Source organism: Dreissena polymorpha, chromosome 8, assembly GCF_020536995.1.
Source record: "Dreissena polymorpha isolate Duluth1 chromosome 8, UMN_Dpol_1.0, whole genome shotgun sequence".
Lineage (NCBI taxonomy): Eukaryota > Metazoa > Mollusca > Bivalvia > Myida > Dreissenidae > Dreissena > Dreissena polymorpha.
In genome coordinates, this window is record NC_068362.1 from 84,882,481 (window position 1) to 84,895,836 (window position 13,356).

Sequence of the window (13,356 nt, forward strand, 5' to 3'; positions counted from 1 at the left end):
GTCAATTAACTTGTGCAACATCGTGGCCTAGAGCGTTTTTCTCAATCAGTGTCGGACTGAAGTGATATATTAAAAATTTATTTTATCTCCCCGCGCTTACCAATTATCGGTTACTGTTAGATCTTCATTATTTTTCGCAAATTATTATTTAATCGTCATTATTGAAAATCGCCGCGAATATTGTCGGCTGGTTTTATTTTTCACGTTGTTTGTTTTCTGCAATTAGATTACGTTGAACATTGCTTGATGAAATAATTATGTAATCGCTATCAACTAATTATCCCCGTAATTACCGCTATGTGTCGTCACAATTTACAAATACGTTTCGTTTCACCGATTTTTAAATGTTCCAAATTTGAAATTTTGTTAACGAAAAGTTTAACGTCGTCGCTTGTTTTAATCAATTACAAGCGTGAATCGATTTAAAATTCAAACCGGTGCATCCGATGTACTACTTCAAGCGCGGCCAATCAACCTCAAACACCCAAACAAAATATATGTACATGTATACAATATATAATTTGAAAACACCACAATACACGGAGATGGTACTTTTTATCGCAACAATTCTGTCCATATATATAGCTATGACCGGGTACTTTAAATAGGGTGCCGATTGTCCGGGTGACGTTTGTCCGGATACCGCAAGCTATACGTGTATGAACGAGAAAGCATTTCCGAAATTTTAACAAAGACAAACAATTCTTTAAATAAACAACAAGTAAATCTTCACGCAGAAACTGTAGAAACAAAACATAAAGCACATCACGCTCGATGTACGACATGTCAAATGATTCTGGAATGAGGGTAATCAATAGAAAATAATGATGATTTTTAACAATCAAGTTACAATGTATACAAATGTAACAAAACATTCTAGAACTTTGCAAAAATTATACGGTCTGCAATATCAAAATATACATGTTCATTCACATTTACCTGTATTTCACCGTGAACCACCGAGGCCGCGGTGGTCCACCGCGATCATGGTGGTCCACCGTGAGATCGATTTCCCGATAACGCCGGGGGTGTTCAGCCACTGTTGACGCGATCTATCATGATGAATACACGGTGATTTTCCACGCTTACAAAAAAATGTCCATGGTGGGAGTGAGGTGGATGGCAGAAATCGCGCTAGACGTAGTGTATGTAAGTCCTTTTTTGTGAAAACTTTCAAAATCTTATTGTCCATAACCATTGGGCCTAGGGCTATCAATTTTGGTATGTAGAGACATCTAATAGTCTTCTTCCAAATTTGTTCAAATTATGCCCCTGGGGTCAAATTTGACATTGCCCCGGGGGTCCCAAAATTGAACATATGCTTATATAGGGTCTATTTTGTGAAAACTTTACAAATCTTCTCGTCCATAACCATTGGGCCTAGGGCTACCAAATTTGGTATGTAGTGGCATCTTATAGTCCTCTACCAAGTTTTTTCAAATAATGCCCCTGGGGTCAAGTTTGACCCTGCCCAGAGGGTCACAAAATTGAACATATATAAGGCATATTTTGTGAAAACTTTAAAAATCTTCTTGTCCATAACTGTATGGCATAGGGCTACCAAATTTGGTATGTAGTGACATGTAATACTGTAAACGTATAGAAATTCGTCGGTATGAAATTTTGTGGTTTAATAAAAACCAACTATTTCGTTGACACGTAATTTCGTGGATTTCAAATAAAAATCAACTAATTCATTGATAATAAATTTTGTTTATTTTTAATTTTCGGGGAAGACTGACCGTCATAATAATTAAACTTTTATTAAAACAACCAGAGTAATAACGAAGCATAATCTGCTAATCTGTGTTGACAGCAAGACTTGCGGTTAATGTGCACTGAAGCATGAAAGTGTTGCCGATAATTGTCGATAAGAGCACTAAAGCGGCCCACTTGTGGGTCCCCGCTCGCTAATTGCTATCAATGTTGTTTTGACAATATTTGCAATTATCAGCGCAATCGGTCCCCTAGTAGTAACAATTGAGTGATAAGGTCCTCAAAATACACGTGTGAAAACCGTTATGTCTCTTTTAACTTTAATTGGCATTAATTGACATATGTGATAAATCTGCAAACTGTTCATTTGACGACGTCTCGTAAAAGAGAACAATCGTTATGTATAGTTTAAATACCGTGCTTGATTTAAAAAGTACAAATGACATTCGGAAAAGACCGATTTTGGATTAAAAATATTTAAGTAACCGTTGGTACTTGAATTCGTGGTTCAGCGGACCAACGAAATCCACGAAAATTCGTACCACACAAAATGTAATGGTTTTACAGTAGTTCTCTTCTTAGTTTGTTCAAATTATGCCCCTGGAGTCAAATTTGAAACTGCCCCGGGGGTCACAAAATTGAATATATGCTTATAAAGGGCTTATTTTGTGAAAACTTTAAAAATCTTCTTGACCATAACCATTGGGCCTAGGGCTACCAAATTTGGTATGTAGTGACATCTTATAGTCCTCTACCAAGTTTGTTCAAATTATGCCCTTGGGGTCAGGTTTGACCCTGCCCCGAGGGTCACAAAATGGAACATATGCTTATATAAGCCTTATTGTGGGAAAACTATAAAAATCTATTTGTCCATAACCATCGGGCCTAGGGCTATCAAATGTGGTATGTAGTAACATCTAATAGTCCTCTACCAAATTTGTTCAAATTATGCCTCTTGAGTAAAATTTGACCCTGCCCTGGGGGCCACAAAATCGATTATATGCTTATATAGTGCCTATTTAGTGAAAACTTTAAAAATCTTCTCGTCCATAACCATTGGGCATAGGGCTACCAAATTTGGTATGTAGTGACATCCAATAGTTCTCTACCAAGTTTGTTCAAATTATGTCCCTTGGGTAAAATTTGACCCTGCCCGAGGGGTCACAAAGCTGAACATACGCTTATATGGGGCCTATTTTGTGAAAACTTTAAAATCTTTCTGTCCATAACCATCGGGCCTAGGGCTACCAAATTTGGTATGTAGTGACATCTAATAAACCTCTACCAAAATTGTTTAAATAATGCCTCTGGGGTAAACTTTTACCCTGCCCTGGGGGGTCACAAAATTGAATAGACGCTTATAAAGCACCTATTTTGTGAAATCTTTAAAAATCTTCTTGTCGAAAACCATTCAGACTGGCTACCAAATTTGGTATGCAGTAACATCTTATAGTCCTCTACCAAGTTTGTTCAAATTATGCCCTTAGGGTTAAATTTGACCCTGACCCGCGGGTCACAAAATTGAACATTATATACGCTTATATCTTGCTTATTTTGTGAACACTTTTAAAATATTCTTGTCCTTAACTCTAGGATCTAGGGCTACCACATTTTGTATGTAGTGAGATATAGTAGTCCTCTACAAAGTTTGCTCAAATTATGCCCCTGGGGTTAAATTTGACCCAGCCCAGGGGGTCACAAAAGTGTACATGTGCTTAAATAGGGCCTATATTTAAGTATTTGCACATGCCGATAATATTTGTTTCAGCCTTTTTTTCAGCAGTGGAGCGATACAGGGCCATCATGGCCCTCTTGTTATAAACCATTTTGGGAAAAAAATATCTCAGTTCCCTTTTGCTTGGAAAAAGTGCCCGCCATTTTGACTTATATTTTGAAATAATTAATTTTTGCTGACAATTACTGTAAAATTGAGAATAGAAGTGTTTTATTTATTTTATAATATTTACTACATATAAGGTCCAACTTTATAAGGTGGTGATGAACTAAATGTTGAGATTTATTTTTAAAAAGTAAAAAAATGGAACATTGAGATGAGAATTTTAAGTTGCCATTTACGAAAAATAGATATTATTATGTCCCCGGATCGAATGATCGGGGGTATATTGTTTTTGGCCTGTCTGTCTGTCATTGTATGTGTCTGTCCAAAACTTTAATCTTGGTCATAACTTTTGCAATATTGAAGATAGCAACTTGATATTTGGCATGCATGTGTATCTCATGGAGCTGCACATTTTGAGTGGTGAAAGGTCATCCTTCAAGGTCAAATATATGGCTTCAAAGCGGGGCAGTAGGGGGCATTGTGTTTCACAAACACAGCTCTTGTTTTCAATTGGCAATTTGGCGGTAAAACGGCAAACGGTCCTGAATTTGAATGACAATAAACACTGCAGGCCCTGACTGTGCTGGGGGTGAGTAAAGCTCGGGGTTGCCTCAGTGTGGGAAATCCTGCTGGAAACCCAGGTACTGTGGCGCTGCAGGCAGCCATCACCTGCTGTCTGAACACAGGTCAGGCCAAGGAAGCTGCTCAAATCATCATTGGTATGTGCACTATATAGTGACTGCATTCATGTACAGTGTGTAAACCCTTTCCCACTCAAGAGGCTAATTGAATATGGCTATATGCAAACAGCATAAAACCAGACTGCGAGTTACTCGCAGGCTGTTCAGGTTTTATGCTGTTTGCTGCTCATCAGTATCTAAGGGTTGGAAATGAAACCTTTAAAACTTGAATCTGGAAAGAAAGGTCTTGAATAAAATTTAGCTTTCTAAGGGACTACAAACACGCCAATGTACGTATCTCAGTGGTGAAGGGTTATTGAGGAAATAATTTCTAATCATATAATGTTTATAACAATTAATGTGTCAACTAGGATTAGTTGGACCGTTGTTGATTGTCCAGAACGTGAAGGAGATAAGCACAATAAATAAGTCTGATTGTTTCTGTTCTTGTAATAATATGTCTTGATGTATGGCTTTTGTCAATGCAGATGATAAATTGAGAGGCAATGTGGGAAAACTGGGCCTTATAAATGTGTGTAAAGTTTCGTCCTAGATTGTAATATGCAGTCTGCCTAGGCTTATCAGGAATAACACTTTCCCCTTTGTTGGAATTTGTACTTTAAAGGAAGTCTTTTCTAAACTTAAATCCAGACTAGGCAGAAAGTGTTATACCTGATGAGCCTTTGCAGACTGCACATACTTTAAGCTCAAATCAACAAGTGTAAAAATTCATGTGCATTCAAAAACTTGTGTTTTCACTGGCCATTGAGGTCCCTTGCACATACATTTCACCATCCATCGGAAGGGCAAAGATTTGCTTGTTAGCTCATAAACAAGAACAAATATTTTGTAATTAGAATGACTTATCAAAAAAGTAAAACTTTGATATTAGATTGTCATTTAACAGTGCTGCATTTATACTATTTTATTATATATATATATATATATATATAATATATAATATAAAGGTATTTTGTCATTGTTGTTTGTTGACTGAACAGGCTGTCACTCTAGAAAACATGTGGTTAACCTCTTAGAATATCTGGTAATCAACACAACAAAATACAAATTTCTCCTGTAGAAATACGTCCATCATGTAGGTCTTATTTGTAGGAGGCATTTCAGCCATATGCAAAGTAAAAAAAATCCCATTGACTTTATTTATGAATTTTATAAAAGGTAAGTTTTCATAAATAAATAAATAAGCAAGTTTTAGGTCAGTAGTGAATAAGGAAAATCATGGAAAACATAATATTTTTTCCATGATTTTCCTTATTTACTACAAACACGCCAAAATACGTATCTCAGTGGTGAAGGGTTATTGAGTAAATAATTTCTAATCATATCAAATATTATATTTTACAGAGACTGCCATCTGTGACTTCCCATGTGAGACCAAGGTAGAGGTTATTGCTCTGTTTGGGCCCCTTGTAGATCAGCTGATAGAGCAGGGAGGGCTTACTGAGGCCTTCCAGATACTCAAAACTGCATTCAGTCTCATCTTCCAGTATGGTACGTTGTTATTCTGCGCCTCATTCTGGGAAAACTGGGCTTAATGCATGTGCATTAAGTGTCTCCCCAGATAAGGCTTGGCCATCCACACAGGCTAATCAGGGACAAAAATTTCCGCTCAGGCTGCAATTAAGCTCCAGGGGCTCCTTTGGACAGAAAATACAACTATTAAATAGGAAAGTTTCGTCCCAGACGGTATGTTGTTGTATTGAGCCTAATTTTGGGGAGACTTTGCTAGATGCATGCAGGATTTTTCTGCTATGCAAAAAATGCCATAATACAGACCCGATCCCAAAGCAAACTAGACAATCCCAAACAGAAATTGTAAAAAATAATCCCAATTCAATTTTTATTTATTTTTGTTAGAAAGAAGTGTTTATGATTCATGTCCCTTACCGGTGAAACCGGAGGGGACTCATGGTTTTCGCTCTGTGTGTCCGTCAGTCAGTCTGTCACACTTTTCTGGATCCTGCGATAACTTAAAAAGTTCTTAATATTTTTTCATGAAACTTGAAACATGGATAGATGGCAATATGGAGATTATGCACGTCTTTTCATTTTGTTGCTATGTCAAGAACTCTGGTTGCTATGGCAACAAATTAAAAAAAAATAATAATCTGACAATGGTGGAGCCGTCAGGGGACATATATTGCTTGGCAATAGTCTTGTTTAATATATATGTATGTAAATTAATATCTTTCTTATTTTCATTCTCATTTTTAGGAAGAGCTCAGTTGACTGTAGAAGAATTTGGTAAGAGCCTGTGAAGGTGCATTTTATTACCCATTTTATTACCGACAAAATATATTATATATCATGAAGTAACAAAATTATGATCCATTAAATGCTAGAGCATGTAGTCTTGGCTCTGTCCATCTGTAATCTTATTTTGCTGAAATGGTGTTTGTTTTGGTGTGAAACAATTTTTTCTGATATTTGTATCCATCAAACTTGATGTCAATCTATCCTTCTGTGTGTCTTTGTTATTCCATAAAATCTCTGGGACTACTTACCTTATCTTGATTATACTGTTTTATGCAACTTCCCTTTAGGGTGTATAGAAGCTGAAGGGCATATTGTCATGTCAAAATTGTTTTTCCCTTACACTCTGTGCCAGACATTAAGCATTACAAGTTTTCATATTTTCAGTATATTCGGTAATACAATTTTACTGGGTACAGTTAACTTCCAGTTAACTAAAAAAAACACAAGTAGGTTGATCATCATCGTCACGTGGTAAACCCAGGAGTGCAAATTGTGCATGCGTAGTGAATTGTCAGGGGTTTTTTTTACTAAGAAAGTGACGCCGATTATTGACGCCGATAATCGGCGTCTTCCCCTACCAGAATTTTTCCCCTAAAACTACCATTTCCCCTCCAAAAATATAATTTTTCACCAAAATATAATATTTTACCCTCAAAGAATGTTTTTTTCTTTCTTTTGGGAAGTCGACACTTATCCTATTTGTACCATGTACAACGATCTCGCTCTCTCTCTCTCCCGAAGAACACTCAAATCTGGGAATCCCAGTGATTCTATATATAGCTATTAAATTACGTCATGGAAACCGGGCAACTAATCGTATTAATCATGTGACTATTTTACTGGATTCCGGTCTTGCGCGAGAAGGGTGATTCGTCAATTAATTACCGGAAACCAGTCGAGTTTTCATCCGGGTTATGTAAAAGCTAAGATGGGTATAAACGTTAAAATAGAAAAAAAGTCTCACAATTGGCGTTCATACACGAACAAAATAAAACGTTCGGACTTGGAAAATATTAATTGCGTTGACACATTTTTTAAGAATTAATCATCAAAAACCGTTGAAACCCAGCAGGATTTTCGAGGTACATGTAATCAACATCGATTAATACTGTCGGATTATTGTGAAAGTGAAAGTAGACAATCGGCAGCTGCCGCACCTTTCCCTTTCAATACTGTAGCAGATCTAGATCGTCAACCCATTCATCATGAAATTGAAATCACAATATTGAAATCGTTCCCCGGCCCCAGTTGAAAACATTTCCCATTATTAGATCTACCCCTGCAATTTTATTTAGGACTTTGACTTTAATATCATACTTGTTCATGTGTTTAAGAACAAAAAGGTCAGAGACATGTCTCTTTTTCTAAAAAAAACCCTGAAGTCTGTAGGCGAGTTATAGACATTGAAATGAATAGTTTGTTTTTTTTCCCCAAATATGTCTTTTTCGCGCTCGATTTTCCCCTTTTACCCAGCGTCCAGCGTCTTCCCCTTTTTCTAAAAAAAACCCCTGATTGTATATATTTTATATATAAAATGATCAATCTACTTGCGTTATTTATTGTGTGTATATCGTTATGTCACCTATGTTCGTGATGTACTTTCGATTTCACATTGCAAAATTTTATTACCGAATATACTGAAAATATAAACTTTTTTCAAGTATTGTAATATATCAGTCTTGATATTTGTATCAATATAAAATAATAATTCTAAAAAAATGCAGTATTTTAGAACTTTTTTTGTTCGTCGTTTGTGGTTGACGGTCCCTTTAGCTACTGAATGGATCTTGTGCAATTGTTCACTCTTGAATGACCTTAAACCTATTTATTTAAGCTCAATTGCATAGAAGCCTAAGGCTTATTTGAAGCGCTCTCAAGTCCGTTTCCTGGGACTAGAACCAGTATTTGGTGTTTATGGGGGAAATCTAAAGAATGCTCCCACTGTGGGGATCGAACTCATGGTGACCTCCCGATCCCTAGGCATATACCATATCCACTACACCACTGCGTCCTCTCAAAGGTCTTGAATGGTAGTGAAGAAAGGAATTTTGGCTAAAATCTTGAATATAAGTTAAGAAAGGAATTTTGGCAGAATATTGCTTTTGTCCATTTTACCACTCTTAGATCTATAATGGTCCCCTTAAGCTTGTGTTTTCAACTGTTTTTTATACGCCCGTCTATGACGGGACGTATTATGGTATACCCCGCGTCTGTCCGTCCGTCCGTCCGTCCGTCTGTTAATGTCGTACGCTACGTCAAATATCCTTTGACAGATTTTCTTCAAATTTTAACACAATCTTAATATTGATAAACCCTGATCCCCTTTCGTTTTTGACGGAATTCTGAATTGTCGTTCCAGAGTTATGGGACTTTGTTCGTCAAAATTTCGTGATTTCATTGAATGTCCTACTGTAGCTCAAATATCCTTCGATGGATTTTTTTCAAATTTCAACACAATCTTAATATTGATAAACCCTGATCCCCTTTCGTTTTTGACGGAATTCTGAATTGTCGTTCCAGAGTTATGGGACTTTGTTCGTCAAAATTTCGTGATTTCATTGAATGTCCTACCGTAGCTCAAATATCCTTCGATGGATTTTTTTCAAATTTCAACACAATCTTAATATTGATAAACCCTGATCCCCTTTCGTTTTTGACGGAATTCTGAATTGTTGTTCCAGAGTTATGGGACTTTGTTCGTCAAAATTTCGTGATTTCATTGAATGTCCTACCGTAGCTCAAATATCCTTCGATGGATTTTTTTCAAATTTCAACACAATCTTAATATTGATAAACCCTGATCCCCTTTCGTTTTTGACGGAATTCTGAATTGTTGTTCCAGAGTTATGGGACTTTGTTCGTCAAAATTTCGTGATTTCATGGAATGTCCTACCGTAGCTCAAATATCCTTCGATGGATTTTTTTCAAATTTTAACACAATCTTAATATTCATAAACCCTGATCCCCTTTTATTTTTGACGGAATTCTGAATTGTCGTTCCAGAGTTATGCGACTTTGTTCGTCAAAATTTCGTGATTTCATTGACTGTCCTACCGTATCGGATTTACCATGTTACAATGTTAAATTATCAAGTATTCACATATTCAACTGGATGAGATTTGACTGGAACATTGGAATTCCATACACACATACTCAAATGGGTGAGTTGAACATATTTTTTTGACAAATATTCCAGCTGTCTTCTGCCAACTGAAGTAAAAAAATGATTCAAAGGGTTATTTATTACCTTACTACTTCATTGGCGAACGACGGGCGTATCATGCGCTCATGGCGCAGCTCCTCAGTTAACTATTTGGTGGATGTTGCTCAAATGTTCGTAGTTTAATGACCTCAATGTGTGTAAAATTGTAAAGAAACACATTAAAATTTTGTATGAATTTTAGACTGTCTTTTGAGAATAATGTATACTTGTTCATTGGGAACGGGGCCTTAAATTTGACCAAAAAATCACACTACACAGCAACTCCCAATATATCGCGGTTTAAGGGGTCCAAAGATTGCGACCATGATATATCCGGCGCGCTATATAACTTGTCAGGTCATTCATGCATGTATATGTATGCATAAACATAGTTTGGCAATCCCAAAACACGCTATTTACCTACCTTATTGAAATATGTGTTATATCCATATGTTAGTCATTGGTATAACACATAACATTATTCCATGTAAGTATTTTCAAATGCATACAATTAAATTTTAATCCGACTAGCTTGAAACGGATTTTGATCTCAGCAAATTCTCAGATTAAAACATGTCATATGGGGATTATGCTCGTCAGATTTTTGGGAGCCATAGCCGATTTGCGATATATTGGATAACGCGATATAACGGACCGTGATATTTTGCAGTTGCAGTCTAGTTACAGATGTGTCTGTACGTCCAAATTCTATGTTTGACGGAATTAAGTGTGCATGAGTCTGGAACCAGTTTTTCAGATAATCATTTCTGATGTCAGTCCTTCCTTATGTCATGCTTTTCATTCCCAATTGTATCTCAGACACACACAATCCATATTTAATGTAACTTGATGTGCAGCATCCCCCTTTGGTGGATTTGTGTCTGTTTAATCTGGTCCAATGATAATGACTAAGTGTGATATAGCAGTAAGAAATGGTCAAGTATGGCAGAAAGAATGGTCAAGTCAAGCAGTAAAAATGGTCAATAATTGCAGTAAGAATTGTCAAGTATGGCAGTAAGAATGGTCAAGTATAGCAGTAAGAATGGTCAGGTATAGCAGTAAGAATGGTCAGGTATAGCAGTAAGAATGGTCAAGTATAGCAATGAGAATGGTCAAATATAGCAGTAAGAATGGTCAAGTATAGCAATGAGAATGGTCAAATATAGCAGTAAGAATGGTCAGGTATTGCAGTACGAATGGTCTAGTATAGCAGTAGCTGATCGTCAAATATAGCAGCAAAAATGGTCCAGTGTAGCAGCAAGAATGGTTAAGTATATGTGCTTGTAAGATTAAGGGTCCAGACTTATTTTTGTATTTATCATGCAATTCTTTGTGAACGTACCACCAAATTTCAGGATCATAATGCAATTTTTTGTGTGGAGCACCATTTCCCTTCCTTCAAAAGGCAAGGTCAAGTAAGATGTCAAAGGTAAAAAATGGTCACAAAACAGCTTGTTATCCCCCGCCAGAGGCGGAGGGATATTGTTTTGGCGTTGTCCGGCTGTCCGTCCGGCCAGCGGTCCGTCCGTCTGGCACTTTTGTGTCCGGAGCCATATCTTGGAAGTGCTTTGGCGGATTTCATTGAAACTTTGTATGAGTATATATATGCATTAAAAACAGAGTTATGGCCCTTTGTACCTTGAAAAAATGCTTTTTACTATAGGCACTTTTGTGTCCGGAGCCATATCTTGGAAGTGCTTTGGCGGATTTCATTGAAACTTGGTATGAGTATATATATGCATAAGAGGATGATGCACGCCAAATGGCATTGTACACCATCTGTTAAAAACAGAGTTATTGCCCTTTGTATCTTGAAAAAATGATTTTTACTATAGGCACTTTTGTGTCCGGACCCATATCTTGGAAATGCTTTGGCGGATTTCATTGAAACTTGGTATGAGTATATATATGCATAAGAGGATGATGCACGCCAAATGGCATTGTATACCATCTGTTAAAAACAGAGTTATGGCCCTTCGTATCTTGAAAAAATGCTTTTCACTATAGGCACTTTTGTGTCCGGACCCATATCTTGGAAGTGCTTTGGCGGATTTCATTGAAACTTGGTATGAGTATATATCCCCCGCCAGAGGCGGAGGGATATTGTTTTGGCGTTGTCTGGCTGTACGTCCGTCACTTTTGTGTCCGGAGCCATATCTTGGAAGTGCTTTGGCGTATTTCATTGAAACTTCGTATGAGTATATATATGCATAATAGGATGATTCACGCCAAATGGCATTGTACTTCATCTGTTAAAACCAGACTTATGGCCCTTTGTATCTTGAATAAATGCTTATTACTATAGGCACTTTTGTGTGCGGAGCCATATCTTGGAAGTGCTTTGGCGGATTTAATTAAAACTTGGTATGAGTGTATATCCCCCGCCAGAGGCGGAGGGATATTGTTTTGGCGTTGTCCAGCTGTCCGTCTGTCACTTTTGTGTCCGGTGCCATATCTTGGAAGTGCTTTGGCGGATTTCATTGAAACTTGGTATAAGTATATATATGGATAAGAGGATGATGCACGCAGTCCTCCGTCCGTCCATCTGTCAGTATGTTCATCCGTCCGATTTGCACCCATCCTCAAACAAAGCATATGTTGCAGGGGATATCAATTCTACGAATTTGCTTGTTCCAACTTTAGCTTTTGCATTAATTGATTAAAGAGTATAGGCACTTTTCTTTTGGATGGACATGTTCAGTTTGTGAGGTAATTCCGGGCCATCATTTTGTTGGGGAATTATTCTTTGAATAATAATTCCTATCTACTTTTGATCCTGGACATAAACATGATCTAAATTGTAATATATTTTATATGCAGACCCAGTCAGTCTCTATAGTAACTGTCTATATCTTCAGGTTTTTCTGCTCCAATAATTTGTCAGGAGGTTATTTCCATTTGATAATAAATGTGACATTTTCAATGGAATTCTACTTTTCTGTGTAATGTTACATGAATAAATTACCCAAATTCGTTGAAATTTTATGTACCTTTGCATGCTCATATTGCTATAATGTTGCCCATCCCTGTTAAGGAAATATGTGCATCTTGCTCATGTGCAATTGCCAGGCTTTTCCAGTCTTAGTATAATACAGGTAATAACCCTTGATAATATTAAAAGAATCCTTGAATGGTTGAAGGAATTCTAAAAGATACCGGTACTAGTAATTATATTTCTACATGTTCATTAACAAAATTTAGGAATATCTTTTCATTCTATCAACATCATTTGGTTCTTGTTTTGAGAAAACATGGCTTAATGCATGTGCTTAAAGTGTCGTCCCAGATTAGCCTGTGCAGTCCGCACAGGCTTATCAGGGACGACACTTTCCGCCTAAACTGGATTTTTGGTAAGGAGGGACTTCCTTGAAACTAAAAATACCATAAAAGCGGAAAGTGTCGACCCTGGTTAGCCTGTGCGGACTGCACAGGCTAATCTGGGACGACACTTTACGCACATGCATTATGCCCAGTTTTCTCAGAACACGACACATTTGGTTCTTCAGAGCCTCACTCTGTGGCGTCCAATATGATGCTTGTCTGCCTTGATCAGGAGCAACTAGACATTTGCATTCTGGTCCACCAGATGTACAGAGATCACCGAGTTACATTCAGGTGGGTATCTACGATATAAATGGAGC

At 37.1% G+C, this 13,356-nt stretch overlaps 1 protein-coding gene across 5 annotated transcripts in view; it reads left to right on the plus strand.

Annotated features, from left to right (window-relative positions):
* Positions 1-13,356, plus strand: part of LOC127841208 (uncharacterized) — a 73,051-nt gene that overhangs the window by 49,617 nt on the left and 10,078 nt on the right. For all 5 annotated transcript variants that reach the window (XM_052369870.1, XM_052369872.1, XM_052369873.1 and 2 more), the window contains exons 14-17: positions 4,128-4,275; positions 5,602-5,748; positions 6,472-6,501; positions 13,222-13,330. In XM_052369870.1, coding sequence (XP_052225830.1) covers positions 4,128-4,275; positions 5,602-5,748; positions 6,472-6,501; positions 13,222-13,330 — 434 coding nt within the window. The remainder of the gene's footprint in view (positions 1-4,127; positions 4,276-5,601; positions 5,749-6,471; positions 6,502-13,221; positions 13,331-13,356) is intronic.